Genomic DNA, 24,240 nt, shown 5'->3' with positions numbered 1-24,240 from the left:
GATGTCTGAACAACAAGCCATGGGTGTCACCAGCCAGATAGTCTCCGTCCTGGCCAGCACCATGTCCTCTTCCACCACCACAGCCATCTTTGCGGACAACTTCTTCACCAGCCTGGAGATAGTGCGGTACCTCAAAGACAAGAACTGCAGGTACACTGGGACAGCCAGGGACACCAGAATAGGCAACCCTCCATTGAAGTCCATCAAAGACATGGAGAAAAAGGCTGTCCCTCGTGGTGTGCATGACTACGTCACCAGTGATGATGGGATCCTAGCCCTTAGGTGGAAGGACAACAGGGTCGTCACTCTGCTGTCAACAGACATGGGGGTGGAGCCCATGTCCTCAGTCTACCGGTACTGCAGTGACACCAAGAAGAAGGAACCGGTAAGGTGCCCTGCTGTCATCAAGAGCTACAATGCCAACATGGGGGGCATTGACAAGAGTGACATGCTGGTCCACCTCTACCGCACCCCCATGAAATCCAAGAGGTGGTACATGCGGATGTTTGCGTATGCAATAGATGTCAGCCTCACGAATGCCAGGATCGTGTACAGGCGGGACATCAAGGCTCTTGCTGTGGAGGGCCTGTCGTTGAAGAACTTCCGGATCCAGGTGTTTAGGAGTTGCAGCAGCCAGAGGCCAGTTACGTCTCGCCCCCGAAGGAGCTCATCATTTCCATGTGCACCCAGCACCTCTGTTGATGCCGCCATGCCTATCCGGGGACACCGCAGCCACACCCCAGATGCTTCTTTGCGGTTTGACATGTCCCTGTTCCATGCCCCTGTCTACACCAACCGCCAGACCTGCAAGTACTGTAGCAGGAAGGGGAACATTTTGAGGTCAAATGTGGTCTGCAGGGTCTGTAAGGTCCACCTGTGCCTCAATGCTGAACGCAACTGCTTCATCAAGTACCATGAAGCCGTTGCCTAAGTAAATGGACACGTTATGACACATGAAAAAAAAAAGTTCCTAAATAAAAGAAAAAAATGTTCCTAAATAAAAATTCCATGAAATTTATATAGGTTTCATGTATTTATTTATATTTTATATATGTTTCTGATATTTTAAATGTATATGCTTTTTGGAAAAAAAATGACCATAGACTGGCGAGGAACCATATATGGTAACTTCATTGACCTTGATTTTCAACATAAAAATGATTTTTTTTTTTAAAGTCACAAAAGTTTAAAAGTCTTTTAATAACCTCCAATAACACTCCAGGGTTGAAATTTTGAATTTCCAAGTATTTCAATGAGTGCCCTATAAAGGGTTAACTTAAAGAAACTGCGATAGAAATATATTACTCTTGTACAGTATAATGTAATACTACTACTACTAATAATAATAATTCCATGGTATAATTTTAACAGTAAACCTCTGTTGTGTAGCACTTGTTTGCCAAAAAATTAAAGAGCTTGTTTAATTTTCATTTAAGTTAAAAGATAAATTGTTTTATGCCTTTATTTTATTACCAGAAAAAATACACAACAAAGAATAAAAAAATAAATAATAATAATAATTTATAGGCCCTTATTATTAAATTAATAAATTAAGTTGTTTTTATGAATTCAATTTAGATATGTTAAAGATATCAAAGATAAAATAAAATATAGACAAAATAAAACGGAAATCAAAGAACTGCGTAAAAAATAAAATGGAATTTGAATTTTTAATTAAACTGATAATAAATTGTTGTTAAATTGAACAATTTTCATGATTTCAGGTAATTACACATAACTCTTGAATAGGGCTGTCACTTTTGTGAAAAAATCCTGTTCGATTTTTGAGACATAAGTGTTCATTGAATCGATTGTAAAATCTATTTTCCATGTCTAAAGACGTTTCTATTTTAAACGCCAAATATGGTCAAATCCACGGACAACTAACAGGCATTAGGACGAACGTAAAGAGGGCGCTGGAGACGCGCACAAGTCTGCAAATTTTCCTGATGATTTATTGGCGTGAAGTTTCGTGCACAATAACAAACAGGAGTACAACATTCTCGAAAAACAATAAATCCAAATTTCGTTTTCGGACTGCCATAACATCAATGAAAAACATTACTGCAGTCTTCAATATGGCTGTGTTTACTATTAGAAACGTCAAACAAATTTCGCCTAAGTAGGCGATTGTAGCCCGAATCTGTCTCTGTATGCGAAGACTGTCTGCATACCGGCAGAATTCACAGTTTTGTTGTAAAAAGAGACACATTATGCTTTGCTGTTATGCGTGTTTGTCAGAACCTGTAGTTGCTGTGTTACGCGCGTTCGCTGCGGGCGTATCGTGATGAGCTGGACGCGCTCCGAGAAAAGACCGTTAAAATCGATTCTCTATTTTCGTTATCGAAACTTGCGTTGGTTTGTCCGATCGATTGTGCAATCGATTTTCGAACGTAAAGTGACAGCCCTACTCTTGAACTAGGTTATGTAAAGTGTGCTTATCCTTAAGGTCGGCTGCATTAACTATTTAGCTTTCTTGTTTTTTCCCCTCTTCACATTAATGTTACAGCCTCTGCTATAACATTATCTGGTTATAAAATTGGTATTGAAAAAAGTATCGTTCAGGTAACGGTATCAAAGTCAAGGTATCAGTATCGAAAAGTTTTTGAACAATATCCAGCTCTACTAAAGAGAGATGAACATGTAATAAAGCATAATTGCTCCTCTAACAAGAAACCTGCTGATTTTTCAAGCACTCCCATTAAAGACGTACTGTTGTGTGTGTGTGTGTGTGTGTGTGTGTGTCTAGTCCGAACAGATGGTGGGACGCGGTTGGTGAAGCTGCCGTCAGCGTCCAGCGCCGGGTGTGTGTTACGCTTCCTGGAACTGGTGTGTCGACACCTGCAGTGTGATAATCTGTTCAGCAGTCAACCGTTCAGTCCACACAACAACTATGAGCGCGCTAAATCAGGTGCGTTTACGACCTCTACATCCTGATGTCTGAGGATATGATCTGTCACTCCAGTTAAAGGTGCTCTATGTAACCGTTTCACTTTTTCAGCCTGTTATTTTACTTTGAAATGTGCGTTTCCGTGTTGGAAAGTCTGGCTTTGTTTTGGTCTGTGATACTGCACGTTGCCAGTTTGCCAATTTTCACTGTCAATTGCGCTCGTTCCTGTTGTGTGTCTCAAACTGGCAACCCGTGTGAGCGTCGAGTCTGACACCGTGTCCAAACCACAGGGTTTCCGCGGGGCATTAAAAAGCATTAAAAGTCATTAAATGGATTTTGCGATAATTAAGGCCTTAAATGGCATTAAAAAGCATTAAATTGTAATCCTACAGGCATTAAAATCGTTTTGAAGAAAATTTTATATTATCAATTTATTTGAATATAGCCTTCATAATTAATCATTTTTATTTGCTGTCGAAAAATATGTACGTTAGTGTGATAAAAACACGAGGAACCAGTTTGGTGATTGCCTCCGGCCTGGGCAAAATTGCTGTGTTGCGGAGATGACGCGGACATTAGCAGGAACAATAGGAATAAAACTAGACCAGAAAAATGGGAAAGTGCAAGGAAGACAAACAGTTTAGTCCAGCCCGTTGGTGGTCAAAATAAAGAAGGATTTTGCAGCGTTTGTAAAAAGGTAGTTAAGTTGGGTAGCAACAATGGGAATCAACGCCGTAAAATCTCATATGCAGTCTGACAGCCACAAATCGATGGAAAAAGTATATATAAAATATCCGTGGTTAGTCATGGGTCGTGTATGGCATAAAAAAAAAAGGCATTTAAAAGGCATTAAAAAGCATTAAATTTAAATTGAAGATACCTACAGAAACCCTGAAACCAGACGCGATGCGGTAAGATTCCAGCGACAAATAATTTGTCTGTCCACACTAGATGCAACACGACTGCGATATGCGTCAAAATAAATCAAAACCCACAGCCAATCAGAACAGTGTGTGGGCGGAGTCAGCCAATCAGAACAGTGTGTGGGAGGAGTCAGCCAATCAGAAGAGTGTGTGGGAGGAGTCAGCCAATCAGAACAGTGTATGGGCGGAGTCTCGCAGCACCAGAGAGTAATCTTGACGGCACTCGCAAGAAAATGGATAAGCAGCTACATAATCAAATTCACAAATATTACACCATTTAAACATTATTCAAATACACAGGCTACTGAGTTACTAAAACAATCTTTGTCAAAGAATACACTTGTTTGTTCACAGTTTGAACGTTCTTGTTTCCATTTGTTTAATTTCAAGATCTGAGGTGAATTATCCATTGTTGCTTTTACAGCTACAAAGCTGGAGCACTAAATGATATTCAAAGTCACATGACACGCTTTTAACATTAAATAAAGCACATAAACAGTCCCTGAGATTATCATCGCCACACTTTGTGTTTGTTGTTCGCAGAAAAATAGAAACCGTTTCAAAAATAGAATCGTTGCATGTCACCGCCGCGGTTGGTTAGGACAAACGCTCTGATTAACATGGAAAATAACCTTTTATCGCGCGTCACCTGTAGTTACCACACGGTGTGAGGAGCAGGAGGCGGAGAAACAACGATCTCATATATTTTGAATGTGGACTGCAGTACCCATCTCTACCACTAGCTGTCCTTCTCACAGACTGCACCTTTAAAGGAATCATTTTCCCAAATATATTCTTCATTTACTCACTCTCAAGTTGCTCCAAACCAGTTTGATTTAAAGCCTTCCATCAAATACAAAAGGAGATGTTAGGAAGAATGTGCGAGCTGCTCTTTTCAGTCAGTGTGGATTGTGATGCGTTCGTCGAGCTGATGGCAGGGTTTTCAGTGCGACGGTTCATCACAGAGCTATTGTGTGATTTCAGACTTTTACAGGGTGTTTTGGGGCCTAAAATTCTTTTATTATATAGAAAAGAGCATCTGTGACAATCAGTGTTGTTGTCATTGTTAACTGAAACCAAAACTACTAAAATAATTTTTTTGGATTTTTTTTAATAAAATATAAATATGTTTTTTGGATGGAAAAAATATTAGAAATGTATCAGATATTAAACGGCGAATAATAATGACAAGCATGTAACAAAGTTACTAAAATTAAAAGTGAAAATATACAATTTAAAAGCTTATTTAAAATAACAAATATTGGAATAGTATATGAATAATACTAAAAACTAATAAAAATCATAAAAGCACATAGAATAAACTAATTAAAAATATGAATAAATACTATAAAGGTATATAAATGATACTAAAAACTAATAAAAATCACAAAAGCACAACAAAATGATAAAAATTAAAAAGAAAAATGAAAATGTTTAAATATTAATAAATAATATAATGATATATAAAATATACTAACTAAAATTTTTATAAATAAAATAAAATAAAAATAAAAATAAATAAAAGCACATATCAAAATTACTAACGTAAATGAAAACTAAAAAATATCAAATAAAAGCTCATTTAAAATATTAATAAATATTATAATGGCATACAATACTAAAATGCCGCTTCAAAACCCTTTTTCTTGGTTTCGACGCAGTGCTGAATGGTCATGTTGGGTGTGTGTGTGCAGTTAAATGCTTGTGTTGTGTTTGCGTTCAGTTATATGGTTGTGTTGTGTGTGTGTGCAGCTCTGAGTTGTGATGTTGTGTGTGTGTGTGTGTGTGTGTGTGTGTGTGTGTGTGCGCAGTGCTGAGTTGTGATGTGTGTGTGCACCTCTGAGTTGTGATTGTTGTGTGTGTGTGTGTAGTTAAATGGTCATTTAAATGGTCATGTTTTGTGTGTGTGTGTGAAGCTCTGAGTTGCGATGTTGTGTGTGTGTGTGTACGCAGTGCTGAGTTGTGATGTTGTGTGTGTGTGTGTGTGTGTGTGTGTGTGTGTGTGTGTGTGTGCAGTGAAGGAGGAGCTGCTGTCGGACGGGCCGTCTCTGATCAGGGCAGTGAAGAGGATCTCCAGAGAGTCTCCACCGTACTGCGCTCCTCTCTCCCCGAAACTCCTTCACACAGACACACACCCCTCAGAAGGTACAGCGCTTCACACACACACCACACAGACACACACCCCTCAGAAGGTACAGCGCTTCACACACACACCACACAGACACACACCCCTCAGAAGGTACAGCGCTTCACACACACACCACACAGACACACACCCCTCAGAAGGTACAGCGCTTCACACACACACCACACAGACACACACCCCTCAGAAGGTACAGCGCTTCACACACACACCACACAGACACACACCCCTCAGAAGGTACAGCGCTTCACACACACACCACACAGACACACACCCCTCGGAAGGTACAGCGCTTCACACACACACCACACAGACACACACCCCTCAGAAGGTACAGCGCTTCACACACACACCACACAGACACACACCCCTCGGAAGGTACAGCGCTTCACACACACACACCACACAGACACACACCCCTCAGAAGGTACAGCGCTTCACACACACACCACACAGACACACACCCCTCAGAAGGTACAGCGCTTCACACACACACACCACACAGACACACACCCCTCAGAAGGTACAGCGCTTCACACACACACCACACAGACACACACCCCTCAGAAGGTACAGCGCTTCACACACACACACCACACAGACACACACCCCTTAGAAGGTACAGCGCTTCACACACACACCACACAGACACACACCCCTCGGAAGGTACAGCGCTTCACACACACACACCACACAGACACACACCCCTCAGAAGGTACAGCGCTTCACACACACACACCACACAGACACACACCCCTCAGAAGGTACAGCGCTTCACACACACACCACACAGACACACACCCCTCAGAAGGTACAGCGCTTCACACACACACCACACAGACACACACCCCTCGGAAGGTACAGCGCTTCACACACACACACCACACAGACACACACCCCTCAGAAGGTACAGCGCTTCACACACACACACCACACAGACACACACCCCTCGGAAGGTACAGCGCTTCACACACACACACCACACAGACACACACCCCTCGGAAGGTACAGCGCTTCACACACACACACCACACAGACACACACCCCTCGGAAGGTACAGCGCTTCACACACACACACCACACAGACACACACCCCTCAGAAGGTACAGCGCTTCACACACACACACCACACAGACACACACCCCTCGGAAGGTACAGCGCTTCACACACACACACCACACAGACACACACCCCTCGGAAGGTACAGCGCTTCACACACACACACCACACAGACACACACCCCTCAGAAGGTACAGCGCTTCACACACACACCACACAGACACACACCCCTCAGAAGGTACAGCGCTTCACACACACACCACACAGACACACACCCCTCAGAAGGTACAGCGCTTCACACACACACCACACAGACACACACCCCTCAGAAGGTACAGCGCTTCACACACACACCACACAGACACACACCCCTCAGAAGGTACAGCGCTTCACACACACACACCACACAGACACACACCCCTCAGAAGGTACAGCGCTTCACACACACACCACACAGACACACACCCCTCAGAAGGTACAGCGCTTCACACACACACACCACACAGACACACACCCCTCAGAAGGTACAGCGCTTCACACACACACCACACAGACACACACCCCTCGGAAGGTACAGCGCTTCACACACACACCACACAGACACACACCCCTCAGAAGGTACAGCGCTTCACACACACACCACACAGACACACACCCCTCGGAAGGTACAGCGCTTCACACACACACACCACACAGACACACACCCCTCAGAAGGTACAGCGCTTCACACACACACCACACAGACACACACCCCTCAGAAGGTACAGCGCTTCACACACACACCACACAGACACACACCCCTCAGAAGGTACAGCGCTTCACACACACACACCACACAGACACACACCCCTCAGAAGGTACAGCGCTTCACACACACACCACACAGACACACACCCCTCGGAAGGTACAGCGCTTCACACACACACCACACAGACACACACCCCTCAGAAGGTACAGCGCTTCACACACACACCACACAGACACACACCCCTCGGAAGGTACAGCGCTTCACACACACACACCACACAGACACACACCCCTCAGAAGGTACAGCGCTTCACACACACACCACACAGACACACACCCCTCAGAAGGTACAGCGCTTCACACACACACCACACAGACACACACCCCTCGGAAGGTACAGCGCTTCACACACACACCACACAGACACACACCCCTCAGAAGGTACAGCGCTTCACACACACACCACACAGACACACACCCCTCAGAAGGTACAGCGCTTCACACACACACCACACAGACACACACCCCTCAGAAGGTACAGCGCTTCACACACACACCACACAGACACACACCCCTCAGAAGGTACAGCGCTTCACACACACACCACACAGACACACACCCCTCAGAAGGTACAGCGCTTCACACACACACACCACACAGACACACACCCCTCAGAAGGTACAGCGCTTCACACACACACCACACAGACACACACCCCTCGGAAGGTACAGCGCTTCACACACACACCACACAGACACACACCCCTCAGAAGGTACAGCGCTTCACACACACACCACACAGACACACACCCCTCGGAAGGTACAGCGCTTCACACACACACACCACACAGACACACACCCCTCAGAAGGTACAGCGCTTCACACACACACCACACAGACACACACCCCTCAGAAGGTACAGCGCTTCACACACACACCACACAGACACACACCCCTCAGAAGGTACAGCGCTTCACACACACACACCACACAGACACACACCCCTCGGAAGGTACAGCGCTTCACACACACACCACACAGACACACACCCCTCAGAAGGTACAGCGCTTCACACACACACCACACAGACACACACCCCTCAGAAGGTACAGCGCTTCACACACACACCACACAGACACACACCCCTCAGAAGGTACAGCGCTTCACACACACACACCACACAGACACACACCCCTCAGAAGGTACAGCGCTTCACACACACACCACACAGACACACACCCCTCAGAAGGTACAGCGCTTCACACACACACACCACACAGACACACACCCCTCAGAAGGTACAGCGCTTCACACACACACCACACAGACACACACCCCTCGGAAGGTACAGCGCTTCACACACACACCACACAGACACACACCCCTCAGAAGGTACAGCGCTTCACACACACACCACACAGACACACACCCCTCGGAAGGTACAGCGCTTCACACACACACACCACACAGACACACACCCCTCAGAAGGTACAGCGCTTCACACACACACCACACAGACACACACCCCTCAGAAGGTACAGCGCTTCACACACACACCACACAGACACACACCCCTCAGAAGGTACAGCGCTTCACACACACACACCACACAGACACACACCCCTCAGAAGGTACAGCGCTTCACACACACACCACACAGACACACACCCCTCGGAAGGTACAGCGCTTCACACACACACCACACAGACACACACCCCTCAGAAGGTACAGCGCTTCACACACACACCACACAGACACACACCCCTCGGAAGGTACAGCGCTTCACACACACACACCACACAGACACACACCCCTCAGAAGGTACAGCGCTTCACACACACACCACACAGACACACACCCCTCAGAAGGTACAGCGCTTCACACACACACCACACAGACACACACCCCTCAGAAGGTACAGCGCTTCACACACACACACCACACAGACACACACCCCTCAGAAGGTACAGCGCTTCACACACACACCACACAGACACACACCCCTCGGAAGGTACAGCGCTTCACACACACACCACACAGACACACACCCCTCAGAAGGTACAGCGCTTCACACACACACCACACAGACACACACCCCTCAGAAGGTACAGCGCTTCACACACACACCACACAGACACACACCCCTCAGAAGGTACAGCGCTTCACACACACACCACACAGACACACACCCCTCAGAAGGTACAGCGCTTCACACACACACCACACAGACACACACCCCTCAGAAGGTACAGCGCTTCACACACACACCACACAGACACACACCCCTCAGAAGGTACAGCGCTTCACACACACACCACACAGACACACACCCCTCGGAAGGTACAGCGCTTCACACACACACACCACACAGACACACACCCCTCAGAAGGTACAGCGCTTCACACACACACCACACAGACACACACCCCTCAGAAGGTACAGCGCTTCACACACACACCACACAGACACACACCCCTCAGAAGGTACAGCGCTTCACACACACACCACACAGACACACACCCCTCAGAAGGTACAGCGCTTCACACACACACCACACAGACACACACCCCTCGGAAGGTACAGCGCTTCACACACACACACCACACAGACACACACCCCTCAGAAGGTACAGCGCTTCACACACACACCACACAGACACACACCCCTCAGAAGGTACAGCGCTTCACACACACACCACACAGACACACACCCCTCGGAAGGTACAGCGCTTCACACACACACACCACACAGACACACACCCCTCAGAAGGTACAGCGCTTCACACACACACACCACACAGACACACACCCCTCAGAAGGTACAGCGCTTCACACACACAGAAACAACAAATAAATAAAAATAAATAAATTGCTGGAATACATACAGAAATTTTACAAAATACACATAGACATGAAGAAAAACAAAAAGGTAAAGAAAAGAAAGAACTTATAATTTGAATTATATGTCCTTTGGGGGTGTTGAGTGTTTCAAGGTATTCAGTACTTTAACATCTCTCACCCTTTCTCTCGTCCTTCCAGTCCTCCAAACAATAATAATATAGATTATTACAGATCCATCACATGATAAACTTACTGAACTCTGCTCTCTCTAAAACCTTCGAAAGGCGGCAAATTCAAAATCAAGATTAATCACCATCAACACTGCATACAGTTGATTGATTGCAATTTTAATTTGGTGATAGCTCTGTTTTTAATTTCTATTGATTTATGAGGAAAATGTGTGTGTGTTTGTGCGTGCGGTGCGCGCGTGTGTGTGTGTGTGTGTGTGTGTGTGTGCAGCCGAGACTCATCCTCCAGAGGAGAACGGGTTACTGAAGGAGCAGCGCTTCATGGACTCCGCCTCCAACTCCATGACGCCCCGCCCACAAACCCTGAGAAGCACCTCCGAATACCAATCAGCACCCAGCAGCCCGTATTACCATGGCAACAGGCCCCCTCTACGGCGACAGGCCTCCAACCCCCCTCCTCACACACACACACACAGGCGCGTGGAGGGTGAGCGTTTCTGTGTGAAGCTGTCAGACTCACTCATTCATTTGTTTTGAATCTTCTGATCCAGGGTTTCCTAAAGTATGGTTTGTGAGTTGATGAATAGCAAATAATTAATGAAATCATGTGTCATCAAAATGTAAAGAATCCTAATATTATATATATATATATATATATATAAAAAACATACATATTGTATATAATTGGTTAAACCATAAAAATGTAAATAATTCTAATTATATAAATAAATAGAAATTATTGTATTATAATAATTAGTAAAATCATAAATATTTAAATAAATCAGATTAGATAAAAAATCAAATTATATAAATTATTATTGTAAATGATAATTAGAAAAATCATAACACCTAAATATTTATAATTATATAAATAAAAAATATAAATTTTAAAATATATATATTTATGTATATATAAATATTGAACTTGCGCCCATAGTTGGCTTGCGCTGCTTTCGGGGAAACACACCCCAGGCTGAAGGAACTGCATTATCTGCTGATCAAACGCATGTTCCCTGTGTTTCCAGCAGCGAGCTCGACCACGGGTCCCGAGGCGGTGGAGCGGGACCTTCCCAGAACCCCCGGCAGGAGCCCGTCGTCCTGGTCCATAGAGGAAGTGATGCAGTTCGTGTGTGACGCGGATCCCGCAGCCCTCGCCCCGCACGCTGAGCTCTTCAGAAAACACGTCAGTGAATCACTGAGACACACACACACACACACGCGCTTTTACATCGGACTCTAAATCAGCCAGTGTGAGGGAGAGCGGGAACATCATCTGTGTTTAGACTTCACACACACACACACCGTCTGGACAGACTCACAGCTGTGAGAAACGAAGTAACAGAGCTACTAAATCACCTCGATTTTTATTTATTTTTTGTACTTTGTTATATTTAAATACTGAGAATGCTTGAATTAAAGTTCCCCGTTATGCTTTTTCAAATATTACCTTTCATGCAGTGTGTTATAAACAGTGTTGGGGAAGGTTACTTTTAAAAGTAATGCATTACAATATTGCGTTACTTAGTTACGTTTTATAAAAAGTAATGCGTTACGTTACTTTTGCGTTACTTTTTCGTTACTTTTTCTCACTTGGGCTTGCTTGCTTTTTAATAACCACAAAAAAATTAAATTTTTGGCAAATGTTAAGGCCCTTACACACCAAAAGTGAAGTGAATAATCCTCAGGCTGAAGGAAATGCACATTCACTCCTGTACAGTAGAGGGCGCCGCTCAAACAAACCTTTCAGTTTCTGCAGATTAAAGAACAATACAGGAGAAGGAAGTTCAACACTCTTATTTCTAAATCTAATCTAAAGTAATTTTGCTTATAGACCCCTTTTGCGCCGACGTCACAGTTACGTCACGGCGCTAGCTGGAGGCAAAACAAACGGAAAACTGGAGGCGGCCAATACAAACCAGCACAGATTCGGCTACATAATAAGGAGCTTAAATTATTATTTTTATTATTAAAAGTCATCTTGTTGTGTTCTTGGGTGCAAGAATCAATGAAAAATGAGTATGCTGTATCTGGAATTTTTATTTCTAGAAAATATTCATATCATTAAAATTGCACCGTAGTGTCACTCTTTACATTGCCGTCTTGGCGCTGGCTAGGCAGAACTGCGGATTGAACCACTCAAGTCTTTACATGACCATTCAGCACATAGTTATATTATAGGCATCTAAATATATTTATATGTCCTCAGTTTCTCTTTACCCTCAGTTTCTCTATCGGGTAGGTGTAGAAGTCAGGCCACTCAACCGGAGGTAGTGTTAACGTTAATCCTGTCCGTTCGTCCATTGACTGAGCGTGTACGGTCATCTGGTTCCGTCCGTTAAAATGAACTTTTGCAAATAACAATCGCGGTCCTGGACAGTGAGTGACCTTGCACATTAAGACAAAATCGGATTTTCTCCAGTCATTGTTAAAAAACAAGCTAACAAAACTTGCAAACTAACGTTAGTGAAGCGGCCAGAGGGATCTTTCTGCCTCCAGCTAAGCTCCGCCCACACAAATACGTCACCGTGTTTACCAACTGTAAAAGGGTCTATTAGTATGGTTGAATTAGATCATTGAAGGTCAGCAGCAAAGACATTGGTTAATAAAGTGAGATTAAATACATAAAGTATATTTGTGTAATTTAATAGTTTTACGCAAAATTCTGATATTGCATTGCATTGTTTTTAATCATTTTGAGGAATACTGAATGTTTTCGTGTAAGTGAGATGAGTAAATGCATGTTCACATTTAGACTAGAACTAAAATAACCATCATGTATAAACAGTGCACACACACACCTCCTCACTTTATGTCTCTCAACATGAGGACATGAGAACTGTCAATCAATAAATATGAATAAGTAACTTAAATATTTTGTTGTAAATTGAAAAAGTAATGCGTTACTTTACTAGTTACTTGAAAAAGTAATCTGATTACATAACTCAAGTTACTTGTAATGAGTTACACACAACACTGGTAATAAAGTTGATTGTGCATGTATAAGGTCTGCAAAGTTTTAAAGTTCAAAGTGCAGAGAAATAAAGTTATTGAGAATCGGAGGTGCCAAAAAATTCAATGCAAGTCAATGGGGTCCAATATTGTTTAGACCTCGGCTTTCCTCAAAATATCTTTTCTATCTTGTTCTGCATAATAAATAAAATCATACAGGTCTGTAATGACATAAGGGTGAACAGAAGGTTAATTTTTTTAAAGTTTTTAAAGGATCAGGTTGGTCACATAAATCGGAAGCTCTGATTGGCTGCCACTGGTCCTGACATCATCAGCGGTAAAACTGGTGTTGTTTCTCTCTGCAGGAGATCGACGGTAAAGCGCTGATGTTGCTGCGCAGCGACATGGTGATGAAGTACATGGGTCTGAAACTGGGACCAGCGCTCAAACTCTGCCATCACATCGAGAGACTCAAGCAGGGGAAGCAGTGAAACACACTCACACACACACACACACGCTGCTACAGAGGGGGCTGATGGGAAATCACTGTGTGCTGCTCGCTCGTCTCTCCATAAACACACACACACACACACACCATCTCTACAGGACGTTCATGTTCAACCTGAGGAACACTAGTGACGCTACGCTCTCTGGGAACGAACCTCTAACCTCCTCGTCAGGAACAAACAGGAAGTCAGTTCTTACTTCCTGCGATCTCGTCTCCCCAAAGATGCCGAGGCTTTACGGGACGATTATCTCATCGATAATGGCCGTTTCTGAGTCTGATTAATCGCTCTACCTCCCTGTGACGTCCTACAAGTTCACAGGTGCCACTGAAAATTTTTGCAAGTCTTGTTTGTGTGTTTAGTTGGCGTCAAACAAACACTTCGCATTCGAGTTACACGCATCACGTTTTCACGATCTTACGGGAAAAGTTCTCTAAAACAGAAAGTTCTGTCATCAAACCCGCGTGATTTTATTTCTTCCGTCGAACGAGAAAAAAAAAAGACGTTTCGAAGAATGTTCATGCTGCTCGTTTTCATACAGTCAGTGAGTAAATGATGGCAGAATTATTATTTTTGTTCTAAGAAAACCCGAGCTTGTTTCTGTGAGCGAATGAAAGGAGTTTTGCTTTGCAACATATTTGGTCATACATGAAATTTTAAGAGTGTAAATCCATAAAGTTTTCACTCCGCACATCTATTTCAAACACATTGTAGAAAAACGTTCTCAAAGTAGTAAAACACACCAGTATATTCAGGCCTAAATTTAAGATTTACGTAATTGAGTTGCATAAGTAAGGGTTAATGCCCGACGAGGTGTCCATTGTCAGGTATTAACGGACGATGGCGAGGCGTAAACCGTCCGACGCGCAGCGGAGTCAATTAATACCTGACAGTGGACACCTCGAAGGGCATTAACCCGCTTATACCATGGTCACTTGCCAAATAACACATTTTTAAAACATTAGTTTATATTTTAATTAGTTTTACAATCGAAATCTAAAGTTTTTACAAACAATAACTTGATTTCCCTGGTTACGTCTGATGGTTTATTTAGCAACCGGAGATATTTATAGTCCGCTTAGCTCGTAGAACCCTTCAGTTTACTGCCTGTTGCTATGGTTACTCACATCGTAGAACCCTTCAGTTTTGTTTTGATACAATAAATTGTAAACGGATACTTTGACTGCCTGTTGCTATGGTTACTCACAGCTGATGTAGCCAGCGCATTTATTTATTAATTTCGAACGGTAAACAGTCAGTTTCACCAGAACTCCTTTACTAGGTGTCCTCTATCACTTTTTAATGGACACCCTGCAGCCAATCAGAATCGAGTATTCACCCAGACCATGGTATAAATATATATAATTTCAATCCATTTCGACAGTTTTAAACTTAAAGTGATTATATTTTCAGTCATACATAAACCAAAAACAGATACGATTTCTGCACTCAAACAAAAATAATAATAATAATAACTGATTCTCTTTAAATAATCACATTTTCAAGTGTGAAAAATGCATCCAGTTAAAAAGTATAAACATGTTTAAAATATATCAGACTGTGGAACAAGTCAATTAGTTCAAATGTATGAGATTGAAACGACTTGGACATGTTGATGATAAATATGGTTATTGTGTATTTCAAATTGTTATTACAGAAATCCAAGCTGTTTTATTAAATGTATGACTGAAAAATATACAGATTTATCAGTTTATGTTAAAGCCGTATGAATGGAAATTTTACATGCAATTCAAATGTGTAAATCTTTAATGTATAGCCCATAATAGTTGAAATGCATCAGTGAACAGCACTGATTATAAATGATCGTTGTAGTTTTCCGTCTGCTGTATTTTTCTTCAGTCGCTACTTGTTTCCCAGTCCTCTCTAAAGAAGCGAAGGATGGGGAAATCTGTCAGTGTCACGAGTGTCGCCGTTCCAGAGCGCTTTTTGTTTGACTTGGCGTCAGTTTTGTTACAGAAACCCGAGGCCTTCACGTCGAGCTCTTATCTTGGGAATGTTTGGGTTTGATGTGTGTGTTACGAAGTGTTGCAGAGTCACGGTGAGATGTTAAAACCGGATGCCGGAGGACAGTATTCAACAGACACCACATCACTTCAGTCGAGCATTGCTGTAGGTGTCATTGAACTATTAGAAATATCACTAAAATAGTGGGAATTTGATGTAATGTGAATGCCGGTGTGTTTTGCACTGGCCTCCCATCTTTATCCTGAAGTTTATGTTGATATTTTATCACTTGCATTGATAGATCAGACGTCAATGGTGTATTATGGGTTTAACCATAAAACTCAGCAACAGGAATGTACATTTTTGTAGAGAAGAAATATTTTAAGCTAAACACGTTGTATATGGAAGTGGGAAATGTGACGATACGTTACGGATTGGTTGTTGAATATATCTTGAACTGCCTTCCAGCGCTTTTTACCGGGAGGAAATGTCCATTTTAAAAACTGCCTTGCTTTACTTTGAGACTTCTCAGGTTTTTTTCCATCTTTTGTATCGTAGCATTTCAAGTTAGTTGTGAATGTGATTGTTTAGATTATTATTCAGTTCCTTTGTTGAACTTTTCATTTTTTTGTAAAAAAAAAAATCAAATGTATTCGTAACGTCGTGCCATATAGATTAAGCAAATTATTGAATATCAATACTTGTCATGAAATGTTCGAAAACTGAAAAAAAAACAAAAAAAAAAACAAGCTTCGCTCTTGATACCAGAGACGTTTTTAATCATGAAATTTTTAAAGCTAATGCATTCGTCACATACACATTTTTCGACATTTTAAATGATACAAATAATAAATAAATAATTTAAAACATCACCAGACTCTCTTTTTTCATTCTTTTACCCATTCAGTTATTTACAAAAGTTGTTCATGGTTAAAAAAAACATTCAATACTTAAAATTTCAGTACCTATAAAAGAGTTGGAGGGTCATCTGACACATAAATTAATTCACATCATAGAAACAGTCATGGTTTATTCATAAACTTCTGGTATTCATGCTGATGGTGATTGTTTTTTTCTTTCGTGTAGATCTGGGAAGAGTGAAAATATATCATGCTGGCCGGGAAATGATTTAAGGCTTTACAGTAAACACACACACACACACACACACATTTCAGTACTGACAGGAAAAAAAAACAAGGAATAAATTGCACAGCAGTTCATCAAATGTATTATTTGTATAAACCAATACTTGAGCGAACTGTGTGAAAATGGAGGAAATCTGTCAAGCTGCTATTTTGAGGAAGTTCAATCAGTTCGACATGAAATCCTTTCCTGAACTCGGACGCCTTGCAGGAATTCCAATAAACAAACACACAAACACGAGTCAGCACATTTCACACTGACAAGTCAAAATGAATCCTGGCTCATTTTCATTTTCCTTTTTTCTTCTATGGACTATTCTGAGGGAGCGTCTAAGATCTCATTTCGGTTCTGCTGAAAGTGGCCTGAAGGAAAGTCTCATCTGAGCCAATCCATTATATTGCTCCTTAAATCTTCATCTGTGACCAAATTAGACTCATCTTGGTTTGGCCGTAGCCCAAGATCAAGATTATTTAGCTTACATCTGGCAGATGTTCTGTCTGCATTTAAAAGTTACCAGTTAATTATTTTAACTACACACTGTGTGTTTGGAATGTACCATGTTCGCTATAGAACAATATTTGATTTATTAAGTTCACTCACGTTGTTCGGAAATTATATTTTGGGTGAATTGTCATATTGCACCCCAAAATTATCAGAAATAAGCCATTTGATTTTCCTTAAAGAAAAAATGAAGCCTGTTTTTTGCATTGTGGTATTATTTTCATCATAAACACCAGGCGTTTTCACATCCAAATTCTCATTATTGTAATGCACAAAAAGTCAATGTTTAAAATGTATTTACTGTTTTACTAGTACAAAATTCTACAAATTTGTAATACAGTAATATTTTGTAGTAAATATACACATACATACACAATTATTAGCGGGAAAATGAATTTGTCTCAAATAATAATGTCACAATGCAAAAATCTTTCTTTCTCTCTATATAGATATCTCGTTTAAGTTATGACATGCTCACGGGGCTAATTTCAGTTTGTGATTGGTGTCTGTCAACCGTTTTAATAAGTTGATTACTGAACTGGGATGATCAGAAGGTTAAAGAGAGGGTGGAAACCTGCGGTTCGATACACGCCCTCACGCTATCAATCAAACTCCAAAAATCACAACCACATGAAAGCTACAATAATACCGATTTTAGTGCATTCACAATCTGTTTTTGAATGAAAAGTAAATGTAGGGTGGCACTTGGTTTTATCCATTAGAAAAGAGTGAGAATGAAGCCGGCCCTAATTGTAAAGATCACCAGCACACACTTTTGAAGAGGCCTTTTGACTGGGACTGAAGGTCGAGAGCATCTCCCCATATTCTTACTTTTTCAATTTTTCTATTATTGCGGAAAACTGTATTCCAGTAATGTTACTTGGCTTTAAATTGCTGCATTATCTATTATCAAGATTTGCAACAGTAGCTTAAAACATTGACTGAATAGCTTTAATGTTAGCCTATTGCTTGTGCAACCTTGCTGACATCACCCAGAAAGACAATAAAAGTCCTCTCATTGTCATGAAAGATTACAAAACACGTGGAATAACATACACTGATGAATCTTGCACAATAAGACCAGTAACAATGAAAAAATGACCATGATGCTTGCTGAGGGATTTAGTTTTAAACACTTTCGGTCCATTTTGGTTAGTTCACCGTCCAAAACACTGTAGGTATCGTCATAAAGACCATTAAAATCCGTACACTGTTAAAACTTAAACTCTCCTTGTGTGTGTGTGTTCACACAGCTGAAAAAATTAAATAAATGACTTGGAGTTGAACCTACGGCCATAAAAACAGCATTAATAAGCCATTTCACTCAGATTTGTTGTGTTTAGGGACGAACCCCTGATGATTATTTAGTTTTAATTTGGTTGGGGGCGGGTGGGGGGAGGTTTTCCGCCCCCCCCCCTGAAGGGAGGATGATGAAAACTATGCTTTGTTGCTACTGACAACCATTTCCTCCAATCATCAGACTTAATGAAACTGAGGTCTGCGCTTTGCCAAGTCATTATCAGGCTGCCATGCTAACTGCTTACCCCTCCTGTTCTTCAAAGAGGATCCTCCGCTCCAATGCCCCACTGATTAATACAGTGATTAGGGAAGCAAAAGGTCACGGTTCCCCTTCTACAGTTCATTAGGACCAAAAATGGGAAACGTCTTGCACTCCAAGTGTAAACAGCGACAGGAGAGCAAGAGTTCGGCAAAAAAAAGCATATTAGCAAGAGGAGAATTTGTCAGCAACACTACACGATGTGTTTCTCGCTGACAGCTGGCCAGGTTTCAAAACAGATCTCATGCATATTAATGGCAATGCAGATTAAGTGTGATGAATCATTCATGAGGATGTGTGACCAAAATCAAAATGCATAGGAAGGGAAACGATTCTGGCATTAATGCTGCAAATGCTAAAGAATATCAGTAGTAGTGCAGTTTGGCCTGTTCAGATTGGTTCTTTTACTTGGAGCATTATCCTGTTGACTTCAGCTGAATGCTTTATAATGAATGGATTAAATGTCAGGCCAGAGGCAGCCTGCATCAGTCTAAATCATATGGACAGCTTGGAAAACAAGCTTTAGGCCTTGTTTCTGCCAGGAATGCATTTAGCATCATCATACCCTGGTTAAATTTCTCAGACCGATTATTTTCACAGTAGCTACTTCTCTAGCTGTTTCTTTGCCCATGTCCTTGGTTTTCCCTTCTCACTCTTAAAGCAAGAGCATGTGTTATTTTCTGGGTAGAAACGCTGCCAGTCGCTGCTTCTTTATGGGGAGTATGTGAATCTCCTGGGAGCTCACTTTCTTCAGTTTGATACCTCTGTTTTTGGAGATCTTTTTGAGCGGGTCACTTGATTCTCCTCGCTGATCCCCCGGGATCCTGGGCAGTGTTGCGAATCCCCCCTGACTCGAGTCACGTTTAATGGAAAAGTTCTTAGTAGAAACGCCTGACAATCCTTTTAGCTTGCTGCAGAATATGGCAGGCATGGCGTCTTTGACCGACACGATGACTTTGGCAGTCTGCGACGTGCTGACGATCTCAATGTTGCCGCTTCCGGAGAGCGCAGAGTTATGTACAGCTTCAGCCATAGCGCTACCATGACCGCTATCTACAACCCACTTGTGCTGTCTGCTGAACTCTAGAGATGCTAAACCACTCAGCAACTTGGTATCTAGCTTCGGCGTGCAATCTACCGGTCGAAGAACCCCAAGAGCCAAAGCCCCGCTGCTAACATCGTCCCCAATGTGGCACAATCTCTCCCGCTCTGGGGCCAGTGGCCCGTACGTGCTACAAGACTTGATGCATGTCTTTCTTATACTAGGTACAGACAAATCAAGGACACTGTCTTGCTGAAATGCTTGGATCCCTTGAGGAATATCAACATGCATTGACGGTTGAGGCGCCCTTATGGATAAGTCTAGCACTTCTCCGTCTGTCGCTACAGGGGACGAGCAAGAGGGAAAAGGTTGCTGGACTAGTGCCATTTCCCTGTTGGCTAATGTCAAATGAGGGGAGATGTCACTAGGTGACGTCTGTGTGCTTTTGCTCGAAGTACAAGCCGGTTTAGGCGAGTCTACCTCAATCTTTGAGTCCTTGCACATTGAGACCGGGACTGGGATTGGCACTGGGATTGGAAGAGGCACTGGAAGCGGGATCACAACAGGATAGGGCACGAGAAGGGTGGCTGGAGGCACCAGAGAGGCTAGTGGAGAAATGTAGGGGTGTGTAAGAGGCGGAGGAGAAAGAAACGCAGAGGCGAGGTCTACTTGCGGGGAAGACGCTTGGTGACAACCGGGCGAAGAGTTCCCTTGGCCAGGGAAGAGGTCCTGCAAGATTGCTGCAAAGTTAGGGTTCTGAAGAAGAGTCAGTAGACTAGTATCCAACACTGGATTTGAGCCTTTCTGGTCAAGGACTGGAGGTGGTCCGAGAGCAAGGGAAGGGTTCTGGCACAGTATGTTGTTCTGTAGAGGGAGAGGACAAGTCGCTGTTTGTTGAAGTAATTGAGGATTCAAATGTTGGAGGACTTGTTGTTCCAAGACCAGAGGTAGGGATACAGGACCTTGACTAGTCATTAGATATGAAGTTGTCCCTGATTGTCCAACTTGAGAGGCAGCTGGACCGGCAAGGATGGGCAACATCATTGGACTCTCTCCCAAGCAGATTGGTTGAAGCACAGTTGTAGCAACCTTTAGGGCGACACCATTGGGAGACTCCGCAGCCGGGGTCACCACTGGGGTGGCTTGTATTGTTAGCAGGGGTGATAGGGATCGTTTTGTGATGGTTGGAGAACTCACGTTCCATGTCTCGGCTGTAATAATTGGAGTGGCTTCTCCTTCGAGTTTCCCGACTGCATCAGTGTTGGTGGCCTCCTCCTGGGGCTTCGCCATGTCTACGGCTACAGAATCTTTGTACGGCTCTTCCATTGCGTCTTGATTATGTAAATCTCTTTCAGGTGCTGTAAGTGGCAGATTTCATGGTTTTCTTCAGTTGGAAGGACAAACCCTAGAATCAAATGGGAAAAGTGGATTAGCAGTTGGCGACAAATGTATCGGTAACACTTCACAATAAGGTTAATTAGTTAATGTATTAACTAACATGATCTAACATTGAGCAATACATTTGTTACAGTATTTATTAATCTTTGTCAGTGTTCGTTAATAAAAATCCAGCTGTTCATTGTTTGTTCGTGTTACTTCACAGTGCATTAACTAATATAACGTATATTTACTAACTGCACTTTGGAATGTATTGCCATTATCTTTAAAATCCTCATCAAGCATGGATACTTTTAAAAAGGACTTAAATACTTATTTTATCAAGCTTTTGGCGTTTGATTAGGTCTGAGAACTGTGAGTGATTGGTTATATGATTTTCTTGGTGTCGTGTTTTGATGTTATTATATGTTTCTATGTATCTTAGAGTTATTTACTATTTATGGACAGCACTTTGGTCCATTCCAATGGTTTTGAAAATGCTTTATAAATAACAGTTGAGTTGAGTTGAGAATATAACGTATTAGTAAATGTTGAAACTAATAATATCTAAGATTAAGAAATGCTGAAGTAGTATTGTTCATTCTTAGTTCATGTTAACCAATGAACCGTATTGTAAAGGGTTACCAATGTATCGTTGTAAACCACAATAGTCAACGTAGTAATTGTTGGTAAACCTTTTTAATCTGTTATATCCTTACCTGTCCACTACAACTTAATACCCAAAGCTAACAAGGCACTAAAGAGCCATTGTTTTCTTTCCAGCTGAAAGTTCAGCCATCTGTTTTTGTCTACAAAAGAGCTTTAAGCTTTCAGGATGATGTCATGACACGGGAGTGGAATCGCAGACACAAATACAAAATTATGGGAGACACCAGAGGAGAGTTTACAAAGACTGAGAACCTTTCGCACAGACAGATGGCTTCGCTGGCGTGGTAGGAGAGCAAAGAGAGCACGGGGGAGGATTTGATGAAATTACGTCGCAGAGTGCCTGGGTTTATTTGTTTATGAGCCAGCGTTAGTGTGGAGTTTATTACACAAAATGCTGCCAAGACTACGAAGTGAACCTCCTTCTGGCAAACACAGAGAGAGCGAAAGAACGCCAGAGAGACAGAAATAAGGAAAGAAAGAGTACCTTGAAGAATAAGGAGAGAGATGGGAAGAAATTAAACGAGGGAGGGAAAGAGAGAAAAGGAAAGTGCAAAAGGATAGTGTAAGGGAAAAGAGATCAAGGGACAGAAACAGGGAGACTCTTTCAAAGAAGCGGCTCTCAAAGCAGCATATTTTTGGTCTGCGCTAAGTACCCATTAAGCATTGCAACATTTTTCGAATGCTAACAGGATGACCTGAACACATGCATCAACCACAAACAACACTAAAACCAACTTTTGCAGTTGTTTTCACTACCAATTCATCAACGTATGATTTTATTGGCACTGTTTCCAAAATTATATAAGAGCAACAATTTGTGTATTTATCCACAAGTAAATCGTTCAAAAATATAAATGCAATGCTAATGAAGGCTAAAGGCAGACTCATAGAATGGCCTTATCTGCATTTTTTCAGGCAAGCTGCGAAACAAAAGAAAGCTGCCAACTGATTTAGGACCAACTGTGTCCCAGGGTGAATTACAGAACCACTTCTGTGAATTTCCATTGCCAAACAGACAGAAAGAACAGTGGAAAAAGTCAGATAAGGAAGCAGACGACCTCGACACATCTGCTCCTCTCCGATTACCCCGTGACAGTGCTTCTCCCCGACCCTGAATCAACCCTCAATTGTTGAGTCCTGCTGTTTGGAAAAACTGATCCAAGACCAGACCATGAGACTAATAAACTGCCTTGCATTATTTTGTGTCTCAAACGATATTCTGAAGCATATTTTGTGAATGCTCTATATGTATGGGATACCTATTACAATTCAACGCACTTGACCTTCCATCAAAATGAAAATGCAAAATAACAGTCTTTGTAGACTAAGATGAGTTTGCTGATGAACATTATACACTTTTGAACGGTAGTGTACAAATGTATATGATTAATTGCAAACATTGTGTCAAATTTCAGAAAATTTGGAAGCATTTAAGACCCGCTGGAAATGATCACTTCATACTGGTCTTGTGTGTTGAAGAGATATCCATCTTTGACAACTTTTACATTATTTTGTGTATATATTTGATTGATTTGATCATCTTCAGACCTCATGCTTGATTTTCATAAACTTTAATTCATTTTCTAACAAGGCATACACTTCAAGCATGAGGTCTGAAGAGGATCAAATATACACAAAATAATGTAAAGTTGTCAAAGATGCATATCTCTACAACACACAAGACCAGTTTGAAGTGATCATTTCCAGCTGGTCTTATATAGGCTAGACATTCAAATGTAAA

At 42.2% G+C, this 24,240-nt stretch overlaps 2 protein-coding genes across 5 annotated transcripts in view; one reads left to right on the top strand and one right to left on the bottom strand.

Moving 5' to 3' along the window:
* LOC308703378 (polycomb protein SCMH1) overlaps positions 1-20,049 on the top strand; it is a 47,047-nt gene extending 26,998 nt beyond the window's left edge. For 2 of the 3 annotated variants that reach the window (XM_081386817.1, XM_081386815.1), the window contains 5 exons: positions 2,750-2,911; positions 5,830-5,958; positions 11,061-11,276; positions 11,815-11,972; positions 14,104-20,048. In XM_081386817.1, the coding sequence (XP_081242943.1) occupies positions 2,750-2,911; positions 5,830-5,958; positions 11,061-11,276; positions 11,815-11,972; positions 14,104-14,229 (791 nt within the window). In that variant the 3' untranslated portion in view covers positions 14,230-20,048. Of the gene's footprint in view, positions 1-2,749; positions 2,912-5,829; positions 5,959-11,060; positions 11,277-11,814; positions 11,973-14,103 lie in introns of all 3 variants that reach the window. The other variant, XM_081386816.1, reaches the window with a different exon arrangement.
* Positions 20,050-20,084: 35 nt separating this feature from the next.
* The window catches only part of rai2 (retinoic acid induced 2), a gene marked incomplete at its 3' end in the record, with an annotated part of 43,811 nt that continues 39,655 nt past the window's right edge, over positions 20,085-24,240 (bottom strand). For both annotated transcript variants that reach the window (XM_081386820.1, XM_081386819.1), the window contains exon 2: positions 20,085-21,858. In XM_081386820.1, the coding sequence (XP_081242946.1) occupies positions 20,085-21,779 (1,695 nt within the window). In that variant the 5' untranslated portion in view covers positions 21,780-21,858. The remainder of the gene's footprint in view (positions 21,859-24,240) is intronic.

This window comes from Scardinius erythrophthalmus (genome assembly GCF_964197995.2).
Source record: "Scardinius erythrophthalmus genome assembly, chromosome: 15".
In the NCBI taxonomy this organism is placed as follows: domain Eukaryota; kingdom Metazoa; phylum Chordata; class Actinopteri; order Cypriniformes; family Leuciscidae; genus Scardinius; species Scardinius erythrophthalmus.
The sequence above is the reverse complement of the archived record's forward strand: the minus strand, read 5'-3'. Positions and strand labels throughout refer to the sequence as shown.